General features: G+C 40.9%; 1 protein-coding gene across 12 annotated transcripts in view; it reads right to left on the reverse strand.

The window, feature by feature from the left end:
* Window positions 1–27,001, reverse strand: part of hppy (MAP4K3-like protein hppy) — a 225,569-nt gene that overhangs the window by 55,773 nt on the left and 142,795 nt on the right. For 5 of the 12 annotated variants that reach the window (XM_075866054.1, XM_037419101.2, XM_075866049.1 and 2 more), the window contains 3 exons: window positions 14,840–14,944; window positions 3,992–4,025; window positions 1,256–1,424 (listed from right to left, as the gene is read on the reverse strand). In XM_075866054.1, coding sequence (XP_075722169.1) covers window positions 1,256–1,424; window positions 3,992–4,025; window positions 14,840–14,944 — 308 coding nt within the window. The remainder of the gene's footprint in view (window positions 1–1,255; window positions 1,425–3,991; window positions 4,026–14,839; window positions 14,945–27,001) is intronic. The other 7 variants (XM_037419105.2, XM_037419103.2, XM_075866052.1 and 4 more) reach the window with 2 other exon arrangements.

Here is a 27,001-nt window from a genome sequence, read left to right on the forward strand (position 1 = left end):
GCAAGAACATTGCCAGCAGTGCCAGTGAGAAAATTGCTAGAACAACCAGTACATGGAGGTTTGCATAAATTGTAAATTCCGCCAGACTGTCGCTCATATTCCCAGAAAAAAATAGATAAATCATGACGAGCCAACGTTGTGAGAAGCATGCAACATGCTGCTTGCGCGTGACTGCTATGTTGCAGGGCAGTGAAGCTTATCACATGACCTCTATTATTTATTTAATTCTTTACAATCTTATTTTTCGAGCTGGACGCATTAAGTTTGCTGTGCTTCAGCTGCTACTCATTAGTATTGCTACAATACATTGCTTAGCGGCTCTCAAGGTACGTCGTTCCCCCGGTTTTGCGGCAAAATCGGGATTGAGAATCGGCACACTGCACCCAAAGTTTTCAAATTAACCAGACTGGTGCTGACTGCCGCTTCAAATTATTCACTGAAACTTACATTGCGAAATATTAGACCGTGGAAATACTTTGAATTGAGCAAGATTTCCGAGTAACAGAGTTCGAATTAATGAGATTTTACTGTATGTCCTCTCTTTCACATGCACTTGTCACGATAGTTAAAAAAAAATTAGCATCAGACAAAGATATCACCAGAAGCTCATGAAGCACTTCAATTCATGGCTATCAAACATTGCTACTGTGTCGGTGATAGCAGCCAAAATTGAGTTAGTTCTTCTTAAGTGAGTAACTTTGCCCAATAAAGTACTCGTTAAAATTTTTTTTTACTTCCTCGCTGCCTTATTTCTACATCATGTGACAATTTTATCCATAGGTGATATAAAAGCAAATGGCCTACAACCATTTGCATGTTCATATGAACAGCTGCATTTGTAAGCCGCAAAGCTCGGCAGATTTAGTTTTTATGCCACCTGAAACACTCAGGCATACAAAATACCAACACTCTATCCCAGCTACTGTCACAATTTTTTTTCTGTTTGTAATATGCTCTTTTCTACTGCCATCATGATTGATAAAACATTGGCACGTGCTTTCCAACAGCCATGTGTTTTAAAACATAGCTGCTCGCAAAGGGATGTAGATATTCTGCAAACAATCCAACATCAATTAACAACATCAATTAAAAAAAGTACAAGAAATCAAACAGCCTTTAATGTGACCGCGCATACTGGTGCTTGCTACTATTTCCTAAGTTGCCCGCCCTACAGCATCCCTTCTTACATCTGTTGGTTGGTTCATCTGGTCTAGCAGGCATTTAATCCTTCACAATGACTGTCAATGCTTCTCACCTGGGCTGTCTCCCAGGATGTCGGTCTCGAGCATGGCATAGCTCGTGGCTGGTAGCCTCGTGGTGGTGGCAATGGCCTCCAGCGTGCCGTCCCTGACAGCACTGCCATCTCCTCGGCTGTTGTGCCCACCATGACCGTTTTCGTGCGGTGGACCCGATGGCCAAGGCTCCTACGAGGCGTGGTGAGTAGGCCAGGTGAGATTGGGACTCCTTGCTCTGATGTGTTCAGCTACAAATACGCGGCGTGCTTTGCCCGTGCTGCACTGAAGCTTGTTTTATGCCTGTCTCACAGGGTGCACACACTAGCAGTGAATTCCACTGGGAGAACAGGAGCAATCAAAAGCATGCTGAAAGTGCTCTCTTCAGAGCTCATGTTTCTATAACTGAACAGTAGTAGCGAGAGAGATATTGAAGAGCTGGGAGCAGCTGTAGTGCTCACGCTTGAGAAACAAAGAAGGCACATAACGACGAAAGTCGCGCGACTTTTAAATGTCCCAATTTCTGCGTTTGCTTCAATTTTCCTACAGTCAGCGAGCGCAGTGGCACTGGTGGCAACCATGTGTAGTTTGACACCACTGATGTTGGCCGCATTGGCGCCATTTGTATGACTAGCAATGAGGACAGCTACGAGGTGCATGAACGTACGTTTTCTGGATGTGTTGTACAAACGCACCACGCAACTCTGAATTAGGATAACGGCGAACAGGCAAGTGAGAGATTTGACACATACTTTGTTGCTGTGCCTCAGAGAATGCCGGGGCTTCAAATGTTTCGATCATGCAGTACATTTTTCTCCGGACGTCACCCTCTCACCAACTTTACAGAAGCGTGCCACATTCCGGTGGCAGATCTAGAGTGGTTTTGCTCTCAGTGCACTGCCCCCACACGTCACTGCACGACGTCCTTGCACCTGTTCTCTCAATAGAATTCATCATAAGTGCAGCAGCTCTTCAGCAATCTATTACAATATGGCAAAAGGAAGGTTGAAAGCATAGTTCCTTCACATCAAATTCGCATTTAAATGACAAACGAACTGAAGAGTGAATTCATAACTATTTCAATGGAGATACAGCAGCTCTAACCCAGCACCAATGCAACTCGAAGTCTTGCAGTTCGCCCATCTACCTGGGAATCTATAAGTATATACATTGTATGTGTCTTACATGGCCCGTAATCAAAAACTGAAATTATCTACAAAAAATTTTAGCTTCTCTTTCCCGACAACACACCACCCCTTGCATACATATATGCCAATTGTGTTTGCACAAATATACATGAATACAATTGCTATACTGCCATATTGCTGCTAACAGCACATCTAATAACTTTAATGGGTCACAAATGTCCCAGCAGAATTTCTAGCTCAGAATGCTAGCAAGTTGGTTACATAAAATTTTATGCAAAGCTTAAGAACCGGGCACAGAAACACAAGACAGGCACCGAGCACCAACTGTTGTGCATTTACACCAACCCTAAGCCACCATTTCTGCAAAGTCAATGTTTGCTTTTGAGCTGTAGTATTATTACGATAAGCATTTTCTAAGACCCCCTAGGCATGCGATTTGCTTTAAGCCCCAATACGCAACGTAAAAGCATGATGTGACATGTGACTACAAAACCATGTTCCCATCACTCTAAAAACTGCTACTGCAGTTCTTAGGGTTTGAGAAATAATGGTTGTGTGGTCATGTCTTGTGTCTTCAAGTTGATAGATGCCCTGCCAGCAACCAGAGATCCTACACAGCCACATTGGTCTCCTGTCACCAGATGAATATTTTGTTTGACTGCCGACCGGCTGGTGCACTCGTCTATCGTGAGGTGCACCCGACGCCACAGTCGCGTGACTCATGGCCACGTTTTATGTACCTCCTGTCCCAAACAAAGCGGACGACAACTTGGCAACCCGCATTGACCCCTTTGCCATCAGGAGGATCATGCAACTACTTATACACATCTACCATACGTCTATTTGAGTGAAGCACGACCTTTACTATTTGCGCTGATTTGCTCTTTTCCTGTTCTGCCCGAGCGCTTCCGTGAGTGTGTTCATTTCCGTGAATTTTTTGGCTTACCAAGTGCCTTGATCGTGACAAGAGCATTTGTTTCCATCAACATTGCGGAAGGTGACGTGCTATTAAGAATGTGTGGATAGTGAACTCTAAGACCGAATCAATTACTATTTAAATAGTGATGGTTCATAAGCGAATCTGAATCAAACACTATTCGAATAGCTTTCAAATAATAAGGCAACCATATCAAAGCAGCCCTGGAACAGTAATGTAACTCTTCCAGAAATAGCCCAACAATTTCATGACATGTTATTTGACACAAATATTCAAAACCTATAACGAGGAAATATTATGCTGTCATAATTAAGGGGAAAAACTAAGAGGACTTAACCTTCAAGAATAGAATGTGACATTGTAATCAGACCCCAATTCTTTTATGGGCAAGTTACTGTAATTATTTTGGCTAATTCTCTGCAAAACTGGACTAAATTAATCAACTTGAAGTATAGCAATACTGAATTGAACGAAACTTCAAATACATAATGAGCCATGAAGCTATCTTTCCTAGAAGCATACCCACAGAAGTTTTTTTTACACTCATTCTTTACTATAAGGTATGCAGTAATTTTCCTCTTTTCCGAGTCTTCAACCACCTGGCAGATTTTTTGGAAGGGACCGTTTCCCATGAGTTTTGCTCAACCCCAAAAAGAGATCTTGATGCGACTTACCGCATTGTCTGCCTTGTCCATTGGAAGTGTGGCCCTGAGAGCAAGGAGTGTAAAAAGAAAAGTGCTGTGACAAACGTAACAATACCAAAATGCTCTTCTGCACGAATGCTGCATAAAGGATTTCAAAAATCGTGCCAGGCAGTACTGACACAAAGGGGAAATTTTGTGTGAAACGTACACATCACAGACATAGCATGCATTTTACGAACTTGGACTTTGGTCTAGTTGAAGAGTGGCACTCAAAAGCACAATAGTTGCTGTATTTTCTCACATATAACTCGCACAAAATATATAGCGCTTCAGTAGCTGAAGTCGAGTTGCGTGTTGTACATGAATTTCTATGTGCATTTGGCTTCGCGACACTGGTTCACGATGTGCGAGAAAGGCAGCTTCAAAGCAGTACGTAAGAACTGTTCTTTTCTAATTATTTTCGTTTTCTCAAACCTTGTAGTTTGACTGGACATAACAGTTATTGCTGGGGCGAGTTATGCACGAGAAAATACAGTATCTCCATATTCACAGATCTCCTTTAAAATTGTTCCACTTAGCATTCTCTTTGTAGAAAGCAGCGCTGCACTCTCTCTGAACCAGACACTTTTAAAGAACACTCTTCAGACATGTCAGTGCCGTAATTTTGTCCTCGAGAAAACTTGGTGTCCACTTTAAAACTCCATCAGAATCAATGGACTGAAGAAGTATATTTCAAAAGAATCATTCGTGGTACTAAACAGAGAAGTGGTGTTACCAAGGTACAATAGACCAAGCGGCAATCGTGCCCTTTAGTCAGAGAAACAAAAAGAGACGTTGGAGTAGAAGCAAATCTGTGGATCTTGATGATAGGCCAGCCCCAAAAATGAAAGCTGGGTATTTGAAAGGCTGAATGCAATAAAGAACCTAGATTTGCAGTGTGTACTTGTTGCTGACATGAAGTCCAGATCGTAAAAAAAAAAGGAACAGATGAGAGAGGGAGACTGGAACACTGCCATTGTGAATTTGTCTCTCCTTTGTCCATTTTTCCAAGACCTAAATTTCATACCATACACAAGTGAAGTCATGAGCGGTATGAAAGGAAACACTGAGATTACCTTGAGAATGGTATAGTCACAACGCGGTTGCAAAACACAAACTTGTTCATACCACTAAAACTTCGAGCGGTAAGGTACGTTTCAGAAATCAATACATAAAATTGGTATCCGAACATCAACAGTAATTGTTGTTTGAGCACAAATTCAGCGTTCCCTTTCAAATGGCTAGTGGACAGTAAAGCTAAGCAGCAACTTGTATGAGCAGTTCTTTCAGCAACTCGAATAAGAAGTTCTTTAAGCAAGTACCAGGGGTTTTTAGCATAGGCAATACTAAAACAGGCTTGCACTGAACATGAAAAAGCAGAAAATGTTCGACTGCAACAGCACAGAGAGCGTAAATGAGCAAAGAAGTAATCAGGCATTCAAAGTGCAGCGCTCAGCAAGCAGAAAACTAAATAGAAGAAAATTAAGAATGTAGTGTTCTGCAAAAGTGCCCTATTACAGAAATTGGGTTAGCACTGGCTACAGCCCTAAGAGCTAAATGTCAATCTCTGAAGCCAAGCCAAGCCAAGCCAAATCACAATTTGCCAGTTATAAAAGTTGCAGCAACAGAGCAGCAGCAATAGCAAGAGTGGAATTCGCAAAGAGGTAGAGTGGTTTTCCTAATCTAAACACAGTCGCACCCCTTCATAAAAGACACTGATATAAAAGACAAATGGCTATAAAAGACACCAGTACAAAGTACCCTGATTATGAGAGACATCTCACATAATGGACAAGAATTGCTATCCGGTGCATGCTTCTTATAAAGGGGTTTAACTGTACATGTTTCTGCGAAAGGTGTGACCATGGCTATCTATTGCAGCAAACGTCGCAGAGTGTTGGCACAGCAGCACACAGCCCCAACAGCATTGACAAAAGAGTGTTGCGATATCGGTGTAACAGAGCACACATTTTGCAAAATGTAGATGGTGCTCCAGACAGAAAGAAGACGGAGCAATAGCAACAGCATCAAAGCAAAGGGATAGAAAGCAAGGCAAGAAGATATTGAGAAGAGTCAAGACAAACGTAGAAGCAAGCACGTGGAGAAGGCAATAAAGCATTACTGCAGCTACGTCCCTAAATAGGAGCAGCATAGGCACTCTTATGCCCATTTGCTTCCTACAAAACGTGCCCTGTTTGATAAACATGGTCCAACACTCCTGGCAATAGGACTGAAGTGAGGTTTAGTTGTCTTTGACTTTCTTTTTTCTACTCCCTTAAGAGCACTTCTTAGGTCGAAGAAAGTACAGCAGATTGATTGATTGATTGATTTGTGGGGTTTAACGTCCCAAAACTACCATATGATTATGAGAGACGCCGTAGTGGAGGGCTCCGGAAATTTCAACCACTTGGGGTTCTTTAACGTGCACCCAAATCTGAGCACACAGGCCTACAACATTTCCGCTTCCATTGGAAATGCAGCCGCCGCAGCCGGGAATCGAACCCGCGACCTGCGGGTCAGCAGCCGAGTACCTTAGCCACTAGACCACCGCGAGGGGGCAGAAAGTACAGCAGACTAACGATAATTAAAGCTCTGGTAATTCATACATTTGGTTATTTCAAACAAAATTTCATTTTTGGTTGGCCCTCTATACCTTCAATGTGTTTAGAAGCCTCTTAATTCAAACTCATCATTTGGTTAATTCATACTTTTTGCAGTCCCATACTGGGATATATCTCCTGCTTTCCCACTACTATTTAAAGTTTGCGTGCCTATATAATTCTAACAGTATAAAAATGGCACACAAGCGCCTTAGGCCTTCGAGGAAAAAGGCTTTGCTAGTAAACAAATGTTTTAAATGAAGCACGCCCACGGTAAACCATAATGCTTCCAAACTGGTATAGAGAGCTTTGTGCTGAAGACACATATAGCAAAGAAGTAGCTGGCAATTCCCGATTTCTTTAAAAGGTCTGATCAGCAGTAACTGGCCAATAAACTTGTGAACTTTACACCCCTGCTTTTTGTCCATTGGGTGCAGTTTGGGCTTAAAAACACTTACAAAATTTTTAAATGTGATAGTATTAATGCCTAATCATAATGTGTAGTGTTACCTAGCCCAGACTCATATAGTTGAGAACTTCTGATAGCTCAAACTTCTTGAGGATTCGAATAAAATTCAGAGGTCCTCTCGAGTTTGAATTAATGAGAGTTGACTGTACTTTACTCCAAAAGCTGCTGCAACCTTTGCTATGCTTCTATTACAAAACACCCCAAAACACCTCAAAAACACTTCAAATGCCTTCTGTGGGGTGTCTTTCCACTCCAAAACAGCAGCTCTATCACAGCTCGCTCCTGTTTACTTTCATGAAAAATTTGCTCGCTAATTTTCTACCAAGGACGTTATGTTGTGGTAAAAGCAAACACCATTCATGACCGGGAAGCACCGGTCCACCATGACATAATTGAAAGGAAAGGCACGGAAGGTTCATGGCACTATTCTTGTGACAAAAATACACCCCAACGAGTCCAACTATTATTCAGTGCATATATGAACTTCCCTGTCACACTTTTAGCACGACTCTAGATTTTCAGCAATAGTTTTTTTTATTTTACAATAATTTAAAATTAATATAACTACTGCATAAGAAAGGGTTGCTATTGCGACAGCAGATTACTAAATCTCTATCCTTCATTCTCATTTCAATGAACAAATATGAAGGGTCGGGAAGCTATGTCACCTGTAAACTAAGTCAGCTGAAGATCAGTTATTGCTTATCCTTGCATTTTATCGCGTTTTTTGAGATAAGTGAACATGACATTTACATCTGAACTGGCAGCATTACAAAACATCATTCTACATAATTATATAGTACCCCTGTAAGAAGAAAAAAAGAACTTTTACATTATACATTTTTTTGTTATAGCATAAAAAAAATTTCCGACTTGCCAGAAGTCAGCTTGAGTAGATGAAGTATACATTGTGCAGAAATTACATTCACACTTTTTCCCAAAAAAGCCAAGCCTCAGCTGAACAATCCATCTTGCAGACCCAAAAAGGTAAGCGTTCAGTCCAAGACATTGCTATCTAGAACAAACCTCCTGGGTTGTTATCAATGCAACACAAACGAAAGCAAGACGGCAGCTCTTTTTGCATATGGAAGTATTCGATATCATGCAGCAGTTAAGCAAATGATGACAATAAAGAAGTGAACAATTAAGTCAACCTGACACTCTTTACAGAAACACCTGCAACCTATAAACCCACAATAGAAGGGCTCCGAACAATCTTAACGTTATGATAAAAGGCAACGGCTTACAAGCCCACAGTGCAATTTTTGAAAGATTCATTTGCTTCTGTGCACATCTATGCATATAACCTTACCAAAGTGCACATAGAAAATGTATTAAGTGATGAGTTCACGAACAAGACCAGGGTGCTGTAATTCTAATCACAAAAGAAATGAACAAGGCAGAACTGGCAGGTTAGTGTGATGATTATACGCACGTTTAGATGCAGTGAGTTTACACAGAAGCCAGAAAAAATACTTCATGCCACCAGATTCTGATCGAACGTAACATGCAAAAAAGCTATAATAGCCAAGTACATTGCAAATAATTGGGACAGCGAACAATTGGAGAAACACTTGTGTTTGGAATTCAAAGTGCTAATTTTTTCAGAGTTCCTTAGACCTATACACAAAAATCATAACGTATACATCTATACGAGTAGTTTCATATTACTAATCCTTCCATCAGATCACATCTTCGAACTATATTACATGTTAAGAAGTACATCAAACAAAGTTTGCTTAGAAAAAGAAAGCCGAGACTGTATGGTATTTCAAGAAAAGCAAACTACAAACTTTTACGAGCCATTACAATAAAAGGTCAAGATTAGCTCGGTAGACAAATTCATCATTTAAATTACGACTCCAGACTCCATTCCTACAGCAGCTGATTCGTGGTGTCATCAACGACTGTCTATTAAAATGTTGCAAACAGCAAAGGTTCCACAAACTAAAGTGTCAAATATGTAAAATTTTTCCGGTTAGGAAACGAATTTACTCAAGTTGAGTTTCTGCAAATAAGTAGTATTTCAGTTTATTCAATTATTGGTTGCATAAACACAAGCTTCATAGTGGTAGAGGTGACGTGACGTCAATTTTGCTGAAACAGAAAAGACCCGCCATAGCTGTAACAAATCCGGTGTACGTTTTGAACATAAAGTGAACAGAATTGTCAGGTAACAGTTATTAATGTACTATCAAACTCAACGTACCGCAAAACAGTCCTGCTTTATGACATGTTGGCACAAGCAAGCCTGCCTAGAAGAGTCGTGCATAGCTGGCACTCCCGATTACAAAACACTAGAATTAATTATTAACAGTCATTAAAGTAAATACAGAGACTTGACGATTTCAAATCCCAGTTTGGAGCTTTGAATATTAATGGTTTTAATGCTATTTTTTCATGTAACAGGCATGTTGCATTCTCAAGTCCACAGGGCAAGCTCACAAGCGCAGATAAAAAAGTAGTGCACACAGAAACAAAACAAGTAAGCTGGCTGCACACTGCTAACAAACGCATCAAAAAGCTGCAAAGGCTGCACAGTAGTACGCAGCTACATATAGGCAGCGAAGCATGACATCGAGGCAAAAAAAAAATGCTGGCAAAACTGCAACCACGGTTTCACTCAACATTTGCTTTCCAATAAAAAGCACACTTCTCAGCTGTCACAGTTACAATGATTTCTTGACCAGCAAGTTTAGCCGCTACTGTGGCTTAGACCACTTTTGAACTTGGCATTGAGGGGATCACGATCGTTATCATAATTGATTTTTAGGCTCTCAAGATAAAGATCTGTGGGCAATGACCTGCAGTAATCCCTGTTCCGTGAGCCCCACTGAAGAATTAACATTTTCTAATCTTACTGCACCACTCAAGCACTTTCTCTAGGAACTGAACTTTCCTCCCCTACGCACCTGGTTCTGCTATTTTAAAGACGATAGTCTTTCTTGGGGACCTTCGACGGAAAAATTTTGGTCTGTCTGTCTGTCTGTCTGTCTGTCTGCACAGTTGTCAATTTGTTCGCCCTCAGCGATGCCTCAAACGGCACCAAACAGCCGACCCCATCCGCAGCGCGCACCAATGTTGCCCAAGGTTAAGCGTTCATAGTATAGTTGTGCGATTGTCAATTAAAAAGCAATTATTGCACATATCTGAGGTGCCATAACAACACGCCGATGTTTTGTATGTCTGCCTTTATACTAGAAGAGGCACACACAAGTAGCTCAAAGGACTGTAGCGTTTATCGCACTGCGCTGACAGTGCAAGGCGATGCTGAAAAAGGTAAGTGTTTCCAGCGCTTTACGACGACAACGTGGTGGCACATGCCCATCGCTTTGCGTTTTACACCTTATGACCTCCGAGACTGGCGCGCATCTTTCTCCGCGGGCGCGCACACCTTCGTTTTTGAAGATAACTGCCAGATGGCGCTCGTGTCTAACGTGCCTCAATGCGCTCGTTCGCCTCCGCTACACGCTCGAGGCACTCTAACGCAGCGCCTCCAGAATACCATTCATCGATTTTTTTGCGCAGAACATCAAATAAATGTTTTGTTCACTCTCTCCAGACACAAGACTATCATCTTTGGATGCAATTTGCAGTGTAACATGCAGATTCAGGGCCAATTTTTTACTCTTAGCCTCTTGTACGTGACCTTAGCACACCCAAAGCAGAACTTCTAATGTCTCTTCTCAAGAACTCTTGAGTAAGTTTAATGCTCTATATTTTGTTTTCGCACACAAATGACGCCATAATGCTGTAACATTTTACACGGTAATAACACAAGCAGAACTAGACGTACCACATGCACGAAGGCCAACTATCTCCTACACTTACGTATTTGTTTTCTCTAGGTTCATCAATGAAAAGTGCTGTTTTAAATGAATTTCCTGCATTTACTTATGGTGCAGATTTGGCAAAGCACTTTCATGAAATACTTTGGGAGGTTTGCAGCTGTGAATATCACACTACTTCACTTTGTCAGCTCTTTGATGTAGTAAAAGAGATTGGAAGGGAGCTTCAAAGACATTTGAACAAGCTTCTCTACAGTGTCTCAACTAACACATGGTTACAGTAAGGCATCAGCTTTTTCTGTCACACATCAAGCTTTTTATTATCTGCTCAAAATAATAGTAAAAAGAATTCACTAATAGTTACGGTACTACCTAATGAGAATTCTTAGTGCAGCTCAGTGTTGGGGCAAGGCCAACTGAGTTGGAAGTTTTGCCTATTCACAAGGTATCGATTACGCCACAAATCATAGTTTATGTGTAAAGCAGGACAGCACCCACTACGCCAGTACTAGTCTCTCTGTGTATAAGCCTAGTACCCGCTACACATCTGTAAGGTAAGATGTGCACTTTCTTGACACTGGGTGTGGCTGATGACGACGAAGTATTACGGCTGAGCACTGTGCAATGGATGAAAAGCATTAAACCATGCACTCAATAAGCAATTAGCAATGCATGACGCTTGGTTGTTATTTTACTTTTCCACCACACCATATTATGTAAATTGTTAATGTGATTGCTTGCCCGACAGAATGCCTGTAAACGATCTTTTTGCGAATGTGTTTCCAAGCATCATCGGGGCTCTGTGATATAATACTCGACTGCACCGCAGAGGGCCTGGTTTCAAATTCTATTCAATCCTGGGTATTCTTTTCTCACTTTATTTTTTTCATGCGTATCAGTTACTTTTGCATGTCTATCGGTTACACCATTTACGGAATTGATGACGACGATGCTCAATAAACGAACGAGTGTCTAAGAGCTGTGCTTCAAGAAAGTACCATTCCATTTACCTGTATTCTGCTGCTTTTCTCTTATTGTTTCAAAATTTGTTTTAAACAGGTAACATGCAAAAATGATCAAATTTCTTTAAACTCTAGCCTAGCAAAAATCCACGAATGGTGCACCACATGGTCAATGTTGCTGAAATTCCGAGAAAACTGTACTGCTACGCGTAAGCAATAAAAGACAACCTTTGTTATACACGTATAAAATTAATGATGACACTGTCGCAGAAGCCACTGGGTACAAATATTTGGGATTGATGATCTCCAACAAATTCACATGGTCCTCTTACATCGAAAAAATCTGTACAGCAGCTACTTGCAAACTTGGCCTACTTAGGCACAGACTGAAAAACGCGCCACCCTATGCTAAGCTTCTCGCCTACAAAACTTATGTTTCGCCTAAAGTTGAACACGCTAGCGTAATTTGGGATCCCCACCACAAAAAAGATAAGCATAGGCTCGAGATGATATGGAGGCGGGCAGTACGCTTCATATTCAACAAATATAAGAGAAAAGAGAACAGATTTACCATTATCTTTAATGCTGGCAAATAAGATTCCAACCTTAGAGCAGCGCAGGAAAATATCAAGACAAATTTTTATTTATGCTTTATCACAATAGACTTAATGTGAATGTATTCAGCCATTTTCGTCACGTACATCAAGAAATCGACATGCACATAATCTACTTCCTCATCAAACGCGCACTAATCCTTTCAAGTACTTTTTTTTCCCACGAACCATTGCTGATTGGAATTCGCTGCCTGAAAATATTGTTTCTTTAAAATTTGCAAGTGCATTTGAAAGAGCGCTACTTATTGATTTGAAAGTGCCCTACTTATTGATTTGGAAATTCAGTAAACCAGTGAATGTTCATCGCTTTAACTTTTGCATTTTGTCATTTTTTTCACTATGTGTTTTATTAATGCAGTGTTACTTCATAATTTACGCACCAGACGTATTAATAATGCAGTGTTACCTCAGTGTTCAATTAATGATGCATTGTTCAATTGATGCAGTCTTCAATTAATGATGCAATGTTACTTCATAATTTACGCACCCAACGTATTCCGAGAAGTTCTTTTTTGTTTACTTTTACACTTCTTATAGTGTGCGTCACTCTCCTTAGAACTGTATTATTTTTTTATCCTGACAGGCTGTGCTGGTAATACTTCTAGATATGCCGTAAGATTGCTTTGTTTCCCTTTTCTGTGAGCTTGTGTGCCTAACGGCTCCATTTGTGCTTGTAAACTTGAAACTGTATATTTTCCCACCTGCATGGTCCTTTGTGACCGCAGCATATTGTAAATAAATAAATAAATAAATATTCAAACACGTGTTATCAGCTTTCCTATACTTTGACAACTGCAGACAGAGTGATCCTAATATAATCCTATCATGACACAAAGAAAGATTCCTAGGTGTGAACTCCAGAACAACGAAATTTTCGGCACCAGATATAAATTACGAACACACACAGAGCACATGGTTGAAATGGTGCAATCGCTGCATCTAGGTGATAAGACGTGAAAGGAAGCACAATCAATAGACGGCTATACAGTAGAACCCCTTTATAAGAGACACCAATGTAACAGACACGTTGGTATATGAGGTACCAGTGCACATACATTGATATAGGGATCGATAAGAAAAATGCATAGCATAGTACGCTGCTCATAAGAGACACGTCATATAAAAGACGAGAACTGCACCCCGATGCATGTCTTATAAAAGGGCTCAGCTGCATATGACAGCAGTAAAAGCTGCCCAACAATGCAAACTTTTTCTTGCTAAAATTTCCATTCAGAGGGCTTGTATACGTCCACACAAATATTTCGGTCCCATCTGGAAGAGGCCCTGCAACACTTCGAGCAGTCATCGAGTGACATCATTTATTGCAGCTTATCGGCTCATGCATTGAGTGACTCGAAATGTTTTTTATATGTCCTGTACAAGCAGAGTTACAGGAATTTGTCACACCCTTTAAAATATTTTCCCCTTTGTTCGTCCCGATAGATTTACTAAAAGCTAGGCAAGGAGGGCCGACAAAGCGGTAAGAATTGATGACAACACGTATCATGGTTCTGAGCATTTTCTCCAATTTGTTTGTTCTTTAATTATGTCAGCTCACTTTCTATGTGATCACAAGCGTGTTAGTGTCATTACTACAGTGTGATTATAGCCTCCTACACCGCATGCCGTCATCACGCATTCAGCACGAGAATGCTCAAATCAGCCGCGAGCCGAGTACTTTTCTCAGTTGAAGTGGTAGGGCCCTTTGACAACAGAATTTGGCGAAAGGAGAGTGAGCAGTTTCCAGCTGTCCGTATAACATAACTGTGAATTCTCTACTGCATGATACCATATTTGACTCGCATGTTCACAGCAGCCTTCCCAACTGATCGGCAGCATTCACTGACCATTATCAAGAAGTGTCGCGGGACCTTTTTAATATTTCTCATTTTCCCTACAGTGCACACATTCTCTTCACCACCCTGACAATGTCCATGCACGAAACTAAAAATCAATATCCATGCATGATTCTGTATTGAGGCAAATGACTACGAAACGCAGCCCAGTAGTTTCATGCAGCAAACCTGTGGAAACTGGCGCAGTTGTAAAGTGGTGTGGTAGGGCATGCAGTGAAAGGTGTTAAATTCCAATCCACGATTCTTCTAAACCAGCAGTGTAATGCCACTTACAAACCTGTAGCCAGAAAAAAGCCGTTCAAAACTTGCAAATGTGTTGTTAAATATGTATCAGGTGAAAGCACTTGCTCGAGCTAGCTTTTCATAGTCAGCCAAAGGGGCAAGTGACAGCTGAGAAGATAGGCTTGTCGTTTACAAAAAATTAAAAATGCAAAACATGAGTCACCGAGCAACAGGTTAGTGCTGTTAGTGACAAAGTAACAAAATCACCAAACGATGACGGATCTCGCTTATACGGGAGAGAAAACAGCGGCGTGCAACGGCGGCTTACTGTTGTGAGTACTTGAGGTCCCGGTCAGACAACCTTTCAGTGTGACCCCTGCACGAAAGGTCGGCGCGGTTTTGAGCATCCTGCTCGCATAAGGGCAGCAGCAGACTGAAACGTCCAACATGTTATCAATGCAACGAAAATAACTTAAAAGCAATCACAGAACAACGTCCCACAGTAAACATTTTTCACTTCTATGGTAAACAGTGAACGTAACTGTGATAAAAATGAAGAAACAGGGAAATCTCTCTGCATAGTAAGCAAACGAGAATGAGCAATGCATGACACAAACTGTAAAATAGTAAGGCATGTTATCACAACTCTGCGAAGCAGAATCAATCACAAGTCTTTTCTACAGAGCATATGCGCCATTTATTGTTACGGGGAGATCACAAAAGACGGGTGTACACAATCAAAGTGATCGAGGCAACAAGGGCCTGTTTGCGCCATCTAGGCTGCTGTTGCCCTGATCCCTTTGACTGTGTAAATATCATACAAACACCTGTCTTCCGAAGTCTCCCCGTAACATCTTTGGTGGAGGAGCTTGGTGTACACCACGGAACTTCGTAGCGGCACATAACAATATAATGGACAGATGCGTCATTTAATGATGAGGTGAAGATATTAAGCAACAGAAATACTACCTGAACAAACACCTACCCAGATAAGATTATTTGAAAAAGAAAAACTTGGCTAGCAACGCTTTCATGAAGTACTTTCTAAGGAAGCTCTTGAAGTATGAGCACAGCAAGCGATTCTTGCACGTCTTTTGGTCGTGCCAGGCAAGTATGGCACAGTTACAATACACAGTGGGGAAAAGTGCACTCTTATCAACCACATGGGTCTATCATGTTGGATGCTGGCAACTTTCATGACTAATATACCTTCTCTTGAGAACACCACTCTGTTTTCAATCTCGATAGTGTTGTTTGCACCATTTACTCTGACCAAAAGCATCTTGGTGCATTCTTGGCTGATGAAACCAACAAAAAATGGTTCAAGATAAATAAAAAGGCTAGGGTCTCCAGGAATGCTCACAACACATATTTGCTCTAGAGACAATTGATGGTACCAGCTCCACAAAAAATGATTCTAGAAACGATCACGTCTGGTCTGAGGTGTGTGTGAACAATTTGGTACGCAGCACAATATGACATTCACAGCACCTAACACAGATCTGCCAGCACAGATACAATGCAAGACACACGGTGACAATAAATTTCTAAACACAAAACACACAGATTCAGTGTTACACAAACACACATTCTTTGAAAGAATGGTTTCCTCAGCCAGTTGGTAGTTCATCTGATGGAGTTCACCAAAAAACAACTACTACAAAAGAAGAGCTGCACACTATGGGTTTTTCTTCCTTTTTCCAGAGTTACTCTGACACAGGCCATACTGAAAAGCGCACGCTTAAAAAAATTAAAATAAAAAAACAAAGATCTAAGATCACTAGAACTTCAACGCCCACCTTTATGAAATCAGTGTCACCATATGTTTCCATACCAAATTATACGATAGCAAAAAGAAATGTTTGACTACCTGATGCTTTCTGAAGCTTTCTATTGAGTGAAAACCGAAACCACAAATTACGACTTGTGACAGTCTTCCCACAGACAACACACATCTGTGCACAAGGTTTTAAGGCAACACAACACTACGAGAGGGTGTAGACACGCATCACGCCGGTACCACTAATTGGTGTAGTAAAACTGTTATGCACGTGCTACATTTTATCCAAAAAGCCATGCGTTCATAGCCTTTGAAAGTTATACAACTTCAGGTGTGCCCTCGACAGTGTTGTGTTTATACTCAAATCATTCACCACAATAACAAGAATCAATATATAACATTTACCTAGGCATAGCTGTGGTATTTATCTCCATGTTTACCATAAATGCTCATTTAAGAAGGTTCACTTGTTTCCTGTAACGGATAGCATTTGAGTCACCTCCACAGCATTCCACTAGACACATGCTACTGTCTTGTTGCGCACACTCCATAGAGACTTCAGCTTTTTGAAATAAGGTTTGAGCTACAGAGACTTTGTACAAAAAACACACAATGAGGACAAGTATTGAAAAAATCTTGTAACAGTGTACTTGACATTTCAATAAACAAATCTACGTGGAGAGCCAGCTTTGCACAACTGTGTAAACAAAGCTGACCAGATAGAATATGACTACCGAAAAAAAAAAAAGCTCTTCAGTTTTTATAAGCTGTCATGGAAATATTACTGTCATGGAGGTGTTAGTACCTGCTCCTCTGTCGAGATACAGCAAGGCAAAGCTCCCATAGCAGCATGGAATATTTACGAACGCAAATTTTACCATGTAATCAAAGTAAAGGGAGCGAGAAAAAAATGCTATCTGCAAATGATTAAGCTTGGAAATGAACACAATTCGACATTGTCCAGGACTAGAGACAGCACTCTTTGTTACAGGTACAGTATAAACACTAATGTTGACAGTGCTGCATGCTTAAAGATGAAATTTTGCCATATATCCACAAAATGCCACAGGAAGCGCACAATCAAGCATAAATTAAATTATTCATTAGACATTTTCGAGCAGGAACACTGCTCCTGAACCTTGAGATATTCTTCAATGTACTGCATAAAATTGTAACAGCTCTAAAAAAAAGTGGGGCAGTATTGAAACTAGAGTATGCCAGCAGTACAACTTGCATAGTCTACAAAAAAAAAAGGCAAAAGACCGTAAACAAGAGACTGGTCTATGCTCAATAGATTGTGCATTGGGTTCTTTTCTTTCTTTTCACGCAATATTTGGTACAGTAGATTTGCTGCCATCACATTTAACTAGCTGCACTCAATATAGACTGCATAGGCACACAATAAGCTTACTGAGAATATGCTTATTTTTTTCCACGCCCTAAGTAAGTGCCTGCAGGTGTAGTTTTTTGGTAGCCTGCTTTAAACGTGTCCCTAAAGATAACCGTTCAGCAGTTTCCAATATGCTCTTACAGTAAAGTTATGTAGCAGTAACCATCTCTCCCCAGAATGAATAAAACCATTAAAAAGGCCACTCGTTGCGAGCATCATTACAGAGGTGCCAAAATCTGGGCCTGAACGCCATGGAATCTGAGTAGCAATGAAGTGTTGCACCCGCGGCCACCTACCTCTTTCCAGTGTTGTAAGCACAAAGTAGGAGCACAGCCAGTCCTGGACGCTCGTATGACAAAGCGCACAGCCATTTGTAGCTCCAGTGACGACACGTCGGCCACACGTTAAATCCAAAGCCAAATTGTAACTGAGAACAATGTGCTTCAAGCGATGTGGTCATAAAACTTCATAAGCACAAGAGCTTCCTCCCTGGCTCTGCGAGCTGCGCGCATTTTCACGTTACGGCTCTGGCCTATATCACATAAGAATGCTGCTCTGCTGCTTTCAAGCTTCCCGTAATCTTTTTTACGGCAGACTGCGAAATGCACATTTAGAGCAAGACATAAAAAAGCGTAAAATAATAAAGACGTAACGAAAGAAAGTACGCCTATCTATCAACAAGTATACACAGCATGAAAGCAAAATACAAACTGCTGCGCAGCTGTTCTGAAATGGCAGACAGATTTGAGAGCAGCTGCAGTTCATGCCTGGAAGGAGGAGACGACGACGACGATGCAAACAGGTGGTATAAACGGTCGTGGAAAAAAAACCAACAACAATAGAAGGAAAGCAAACAGCTGTTCTTTAAGCTCATGAAAATGATGAGCACGCTGAATACAGCACAATCACACGTTCTCTTGAATTGTGCACTGTGCAGAGACATGCCTGAAATTGTATGCTGCCTTCTTAATTAAAAATATACGGTTCTAATGCCTTCCATTCCAGGTGTAAATTGCCGGCTGGTGAGACTCGACAGAAATAATAAGCTTCCTTACGTTAACTTGGTTTGTTTCCTTTTTGTTGACTGAGAAATATAAAGGTTGCCACTCATGGCCACTTTGTGCCAAAGTGGCTACTTCCCAACCCTGTCTGTGATGAAAATCTCAGGTTCGCTTTGCAGCTACTCTCTGGTTACATCAAACTTCTATCTTGGCGCACTCAGTAGCACCCTTTTTGCTATTCAAAGAGGAACTATAATGTTTCCACATCTTTCTGATGTGTCAACGAACGCATTTTATATCGTATAGAGTTTTCCTGATGGTCCATGATGGCTTGTTGCACTTGGGAGCACTTTCGATTCCCCTATCATGACACCTTTCCACGACTACTTCATAAACAGTGAGGTTTCAAAAGAGCTAAAATTTCCTTGTTTATAGCTCGTAATGTGACACGCCACAAAGGAGGGTTGCTGTTGGTGGCTACTTGCTGCCATAGTGAATATTTTATGAATCACCTGGTGACGAAAATTTCAGGATAGTTCGACATCTACATTCTGGCTGATTGTGAACCATATTTTGAAGCATTTGAAGCCAATTTTCTATTTTATTATCTGCTCGTAAAATAACAAGCGATTCTAAAGACTACACTTCATTTTCGAGCCTTTGTATCATGTCAGCTGAAGCATGTGTAAGACCTCCCTATGTTTTCCATTTGTGTTTGTTTAATCAAAATGATATTATTTATAGCCCAGAAGCACATACTCTAGATTTGTCAAACCTCTTCTGTTTGATTTGGCTGCAAAATTTATTAGAAAATTTAATAGAATAGCTACTCTTGCCTACTTTTAAATGCCTCTGGCTTGAGTTCTGGCTACTTTTCAAATGTACCCAATAGCAACTATAGACAAGTCATAAATTTTAGCCTAATTTGCTTGCACATCATTAAGCTATCTCAAACAACAGAGGAGAAATGGACAATATCACATGCTCTAGCACAAGATTTTAATTGCAGGCTGGCCCACATGCATTAATATAGCCACTACAAAAGTATTCTAGTAATTTGTCATTTTAACAAAGTCATTTCTGAGATATTAAGTATTAAAACCACAATATGACCGCAAGGTACACTGTAATGAGCAGGCTAAAACTATGCTGTGAGCGCCCTGGGTTTTTACAGCGAAAGCAGTTATGAAGTCCCAAAAAGGGTAGAGCGTGCCGTTGTTGTCCGCTGCCGCCCCTGCCACCAGTGTCCGTATCTACTAGCGCACGAAATAAGAAAAAGACTTAGCATAAAATAACAGCAAGGACACAATGGGATTCGAACACGGGTCCCCTGCGTGCCAGGCCAGCATTCTACCGGAGAGCCAAGCCTGTGCTTTGAAACACAGGTGCAAACTGGCCTTAGGCAGGCTTGATGTCGGGAAAGGAGTCGCATTAATATGAGTAATGACTTGTTTTAGAACAGGAAAGGAATAACCAGGTGTCATGCAATGTGAATTGTGCAACGAGTAGGTCATAAAATGGTCCAACCCATTGCAAAAGGTTCAAGGCATAATTCTTCATCTCCGTCAGGCGCATCATAAAGAAATTGCACATTCTTTGCAAGTGTGTAGCGGGTACCACACTTTTTATAAGAATAACGAAGGATGGCATAGTGAATGCCTTTTCCCTTTTTTGAAAATAGGTGTTAGGTTGACGGTGAAAACGGTGCTGAACTTTGGTGCCAAAACGACTTTCTCTTGGGCGAGCTGGTGCTCAACTTGCTTAGGTACGGATGACTGAGGCACGAATATATACCGTGAAAAAGGAGGAGCAGAAGAGAAGAAAGAGCAGCCCCGACTACCAACTGTTCCATGAGAGCCTGAAAACTGCACAGGAAAAGAAAAAAGGAGAAGCAAACAGCGAGAGAGCTCTTGGAAGCATTCTTCATAAAAAGAAAGAGTCTAGTTTATAACGTTGTATTCGACAAAAATGTGCTTTCTCGATGGCTTGTTGCCTTGATCATGTCGCTGTACATCACTTGTTGGCTGTTCACACATGCGGGAAAATGTCTTCTTTTTTACTGAGTGGTTCTTAGACTGTCATAGAACAGTTGGTAGTCGGCGCTGCTCTTTCTTCTCTTCTGCTTCACCCTTTTTCCGAATCTTTCTTTTTTTTTTCCATCTCAGTTATTCATACCGAAGCATAAAATTTAGTGCCTCTGTTTTGGCACATTAGCACAGGGACGCATTCAATGCAGTTTGCGATTTTATTCAGGCTACCAAACAGGTCCCACTGCAAATCTCTACTCTGGTAAGTGCTTTTGTGCAATATTAAAGTGTTTAAACACAAATTCTGAATGGTTGTGTTAAGTAAACGCAGCTATTTGGACATCTAAATATCTCAGATGTTTACTTCTTTGTTTTTTTTTTTGCTTTCTCTCTTTCTCCTTTTTTGTTTTTCATTACATCATTTGTATTTTATAGCAAATTCTTTTGTAAACATAGTTGCAACGCTCATAGAAAAATTACGCTACGCTTTCTTGGCCATTCTTGGCCAATCTCCTAGAGTGGGTATGTGCCACATTTTAGAGGAATCAAATCAACTCAAATGAATGCCTGTCTACTAAACAAAGTTATGATGATTTATGGTGTAGAGGGTACCATTCAAGCTGGCTTGCAGCAGCAACCCAAACATCTCTGAAAGGTCGCTCTTCCAGCTTTTGCTGTGACAGTGCTGTGCGTTCCGTGCATGTCTGAAAGTTTATTTAGCACGCACATAAATCGACATTTGCATCTAACCCTTCTCAAAAGGCCACTGCTGTGGTTGAAAATTGCACCCATGCACTCGAACATAGCAGTGCAACACCGCAGCTTCTAAGCTTCCTAGATAGTAGGTCACTAACAGCAACCAAGGTCTTTAACATTTTCCTGCACATATTACGTTTCATGTAGTACTTGCTACTCAATACATAAACAGATTATAGTGACACTGGTGGTTACTACATACAGATTGTACATTCCTATTGCTTTGGAGAGCTCTACGTAATCTGTGCGTTTTTGACGAAGGAAAAAGGAGGCACTGCATGTCAATACTGACATCGTAGGTGAAACATAACAAGCACTGTGCGAGTGAGCAAATATGCGGCTGTACCAGCAATAATACTGACCCCTTATGGCCGTTCACGCCCATGTCTTTTGTAACCTGGTACCCAACAAAGACTAAAATGTGTGCTAACAAGCAAACACTTCTGAGTAGCAAGTACATAAAACATTTCATAGACGAGAGGACAAACAGGAAACTTATACACCGACTTGTCACCATAATTGCAACAGTACAGCCTTGTCATTCACAGGCTCTGTTAGTGTACGTAATATAGGCAAACACACAGATGTACAATCTACGTTGCCAGTATAATTCCCCACAGGCTGCTGTGGTACTAAATTTCCTCAAAAGCTTCACACAGGGGCACAGTTAATCACAACAAATAAGCACAATTACGACAAAGCACGGGCTGTGCAACAGCTTCCACATGACAACGACACCACATCAGTATTAAACATGTCTCGCATTATAGGAAGAATGCACGAGAACTGCACACTCAACACAAACAACACGACGACAAAAACTGAAAACCACCTATCTGAAGTACAAAGACACCAATAAATCCAAACGAATTTCCAAAAAAAAGCTTCTTGAGTGACGAAAAACTTGTCCTGGTCTAAGGATCAAACCAGGGACCAACACTTTTCTGGGGCGGTCGCTCTACGAACTCGGTTATCCAAGACGCAAGCAATTGGCAGCGCAAGGGTGAATTAATCAACAGCTCAAAGCATGTCGATACAGAATATTGCAAAAACGTCAACTGGCCCAGGTTACAGCACAAATAGATGCGTGCAATTCCATATAAACACTGCTTGCATTCTACATTACAGACAAAACGCACCACATGACTAAAAACGTACGTCAAAGAACACACAACATACAAATTACGCCCTGGGTAATGCATAGAAAAAATGAAATGCAAAATTGGGAATAACTGGAAACCAGCATAAATATCTTATTAAGAGTATGGCAATGTTTCTTATAATGAGCCTCCAAGCAACTTTTAGAGTTGCAGGTTTTACAAGGATAATGTTTGACCGTTCAAATATAACATTCAGTTTTGTTGCTAACTGTCCTTGCTCCTCAAGCTTTCATAAAAAACTTTATTATTACCTATACTTAGAACTTTAAGCTATGCATCTTATATTTCTACCCCAAAGTAGGTGACAACATTATTGAAAGATTCAAAGAAAGATGTTTTCGTGCATTTTATTGTGCTGTGTGTGTTAATTACATCCAGGCGCATGAGAAACCTGAGCCCACAGCGGGGAACCAGCGAGCACACTGCCGGGGAGGGAAACTAAAAAATAAAGACGCTCTCAGATTGAACGCCATACATGTCGGTCGTACACTTCTTGCCCTCCGCGAACACCACTTATAATAGGATACACCAAAGCAGGACTGTCTGACCTGAACCATTGAATATTGAATAAGATCATAATCTCTGTAAAAAAAAAGTTACTTCTCGCTGACCAATTGAAAGAAAAAATTTTTTTTTTCAGGCTTCAATGTGAATATCAAAAGCACAGCTGCTCTCAATTATTGCGATAGCAATTATAAAGACACTCACAGCGGATTTTTGCCATTGCTGTCATGTTTCGAATATATATATGTATGTATACACATAAAAAAGACAATAAAATACAAATAAAAAATTTGCCGAAGCACTTGATAGGGGATTCGAACAAGCAACTCCTTGCTCCGCAGTGTGTTTTGAAACAAGAGCTCAACCACGTGCCATGCATGTCCCGGAATTATGACAGCGGGCTATTTACACCATTTACCACTGGTGGTACACATACCTTGGGGGAGCCCGAGCCTTCCCTTTTTCACGCAACGCTCCTACATTTTCATTCAATTTGAAAACTGCCTGTGGACGCACACAAAGAAGCGGCTCGTTTCTGTAAGTACTCATGAGGGGGACGAAAAAAGAACGCCAGGACCACCTTGGATAAGATACCAGTGATCGGCAAGAGGTGCAGAGCGGTCACTACACGTGCCACTGTTTAAAAGACAAAGCAATATCTACAAGCGTCAGGTTATGCACTGCCGAAACTTGCAGCGCATTGCTCAAATACAAAGACGTAACAACCATCACGTCTGTCCTGTGTATACCTGCACGTGCGTGTACAGGGTCCTTATTGCTTCAGCAGTGCGCTACAAGTATAAAGCTGCTTGTCATTCTTCCCGTGACATTCCAATTTCTTGCGATCGCATTCACTGCTTCGCCCTCCCGGTAAAACCGTGACTTTTTTACATCTACGAGCATTTACCAGTGAACCATCTAAGCTTTACCATGAGCTATAAGACGTGATGGCAACAATTCCTCCTGGATCTTTGAAGTGTTTATGGTACAACATTTTTCGTCTTGTGCTCCCTTTCTCAGCCTCATCCATGTTACCTTTTATCAATTCATCATATGCATAATTGCACAATTCGTGCAATGAACGAATTAACAACAGAAATGCTCTGCTATGACAGAGTCAATTCTCACTAAATTTCTCCAAGGGCCTTGACTGCTGAACAGAAGGAACAACTTTAGACTGCTAAGAAGAAAGACCTAAAGGAGAATGGATATAGCAAAATATGATATCATAAGAACAAAACTTGTGCTTTGCATTTTTTTATCTTAATATGTAGTGGGTACATCTGCCCACCCCATCTAATTTCGTGAACTCAAATATCTAATATTCCTAGGCAGACAAAGCACAATGCACATTACGCTCTGCACTGCATCACATACTAAGGGAACCAGATGTGACAGTGACGCATTGTGATGAACCAGGAATACACGTATCAGCATATCAGCACATGCAACATTGCAGTGGACATGATCAATTTCTGTGATGTAGGAACGTCTTGGATTTTAACCTATACATCAGACTGTGTTCGGTACAAACACCCAGAATCAGTCGGATCAAAATAGATTGTGAATAATCAGAAACCATGAGCTATGCGTTGAACCCATGATAGAAAAATCTCTCTTCAGCTTGTAAGCACTTCCATTCCTGATAATAAAAAAAGCTCTTAATTGAAACACAAAAAGATAAGAAAGAGGTAGCAAGGGATCGAATAAAATTCTAGTATTGTTGCCTCACAACTTTATCTCACTTCATTAGACCAAGTGCAGATACAAGAGTTTTGCTTTGTACCGTTTTTTGCCTTCTCGCATTAGCGTGCTGTGCTATATGCAGTTGTGAGGCAGCGCGCATGTTTTCTAACACAATCACATTTCATGTAAACAAAAAACACAGAGAGCCACAACACAAAACACACACACTAAACGCATATTTTGAGACTTAACAATCATCCGGTGCTATGGGAGTGTGGATGAGCAGTGAAACATGGGAACATATCGACACAGAGTTGGAAGGATAGCAAAGAATACTGATATGCAAATTGCACAGTAAGTCATCACCAACAGAGGACCCAGAAGGTTATGAGAAGCGCAAAATACCCAAATAGTAAAATTAAGGATAGCACTAGCAATAGTAGTAGTAGTAGCAGCAGTAGTAGTAGTAGTAGTAGTAACAACAAGTACAGTAAACTATCACTCGAACAAACCTCAACTTTACCAGCTATAACGGAGTATTCAGTGGTGGAAACTTTTCGGGAATTCCCCCTCCCCCAAGTGTCATTAAACAACTGCTAATGCCTTTCAGTTCAAGGAAATGCAGCGAAGAGTACATTTAAGTTGTATGAGCATATTTCATAATACCACCCAGTGTCGCGGAGTTGCCACTCTGAAGTTGGATTGAATCCGGAATCATTCCACATTTTCGCGACCTCGGAATGGAATGAGAATGGAACGGTAACAAAGCTTGAAGGAATAGAATGGGAATGGAATTAGGCGCATTTTCCATGGAATGAAAAGTGAATAGAATTACGTCTTTTTCCGAAAATACAGCACATTTTCTTGATGTCCTGCTTTTCAAATTTTGAGCATTAGTAAGTCAGACCGTCGAATTTAATAATAAAGCAGTAGTTTAAAAAGGCTTGGCTGATTACAGTATTGTACGTACTACATTTATAATCAAACCACGAACTATAATTGTGTCTTCAATGGACTGTGTTGCTTTACGTTTTTCTCTATTCCTCGTGTAACTACAGCTCTATGCCATGGTATCCGTCTTGCAGAACTATACGGTAGCAGCGTACCTACCTTAAACTTTGTGATTTTTTGCCCCTCGATGGCGCCGCAGCCGCCTGCTGTCTCGCCATCTTTCATTTTGTGTTTGCTTCTGCTACCGTCGGCGGCTCGGACGCATATCCGAAAAAGTGCATCTCCAAGTTGTGATGTGTTGCTATGCTGGTACGATTCTTGTGTTTACCAGAAGCTTTTGTGTACCAGCTTGCGCACAGTCTCGCCCCATATTAAACCCCCCTCCCACCCCCCCACCTTTTTTTTCAATACTGTCCCCAATGCCTATACATATGGATGCGTTTGCCCGAAACTCTATCGCAAATGTCTGAAGGTCAGCGCAGCAGACATTCGTAAATGATCAACTGTGTGCTGTTTGAACTCTGTGTGCGATGAGCTGTTGTACAAGATGAAGTTTACAGAGAGAGAGAGATAGAACATACTTTTGAAAGCATTGGTATGGGTCGCCAGCCAAAGCAGGTGATCCCACGTAACGAAGGCGGCGCCTCCCCGGATCTATACGCGACGATTTGCTATGTCGTCATTTTAGCATTAACACATTTAAGCTTAAACGATATTAAGACATCATTCGTTTAAACATGCACTCTCGGATGAAAGGCCTACTTACTCACTAACTAAATACTAACCATTTACTTGTCACAAAAAAAGCCCTAACCCCCTAGTAAGTGAAGATAGCATAACTCTGATTGGTGAAACTTGCTAGTTTGCAAAGTAGTTCTTGAATAGTGCTCACTCGAATAATAATTACATAACTGAATGTATAGTTAACAGGCATTTATATTTGCATGTACACTGCCACATCAATATAATTCAATTACACAAGTATATATAGAATAATAGACAAAGGGCAATTGTCCACATAGAATATTTAGTGGCCACTATAATTACTTCATGTAACTACCATGGCAAGTACAGATCACAGTGAGGTCCATATAGGCATAAACGAATCACAGATGAGGACGTACACGCAAACAAGCACATAGAAATAAAGACTTAGCCAGTATCGTATACTGTAGCAGCCGTCTGAAGGCTATTTATGCTCCTACTTTGGAATAGCATACTGTGTACTGGTTAGC

The sequence above is a fragment of the Rhipicephalus microplus genome, chromosome 6 (genome assembly GCF_043290135.1).
Source record: "Rhipicephalus microplus isolate Deutch F79 chromosome 6, USDA_Rmic, whole genome shotgun sequence".
NCBI classification, from domain to species: domain Eukaryota; kingdom Metazoa; phylum Arthropoda; class Arachnida; order Ixodida; family Ixodidae; genus Rhipicephalus; species Rhipicephalus microplus.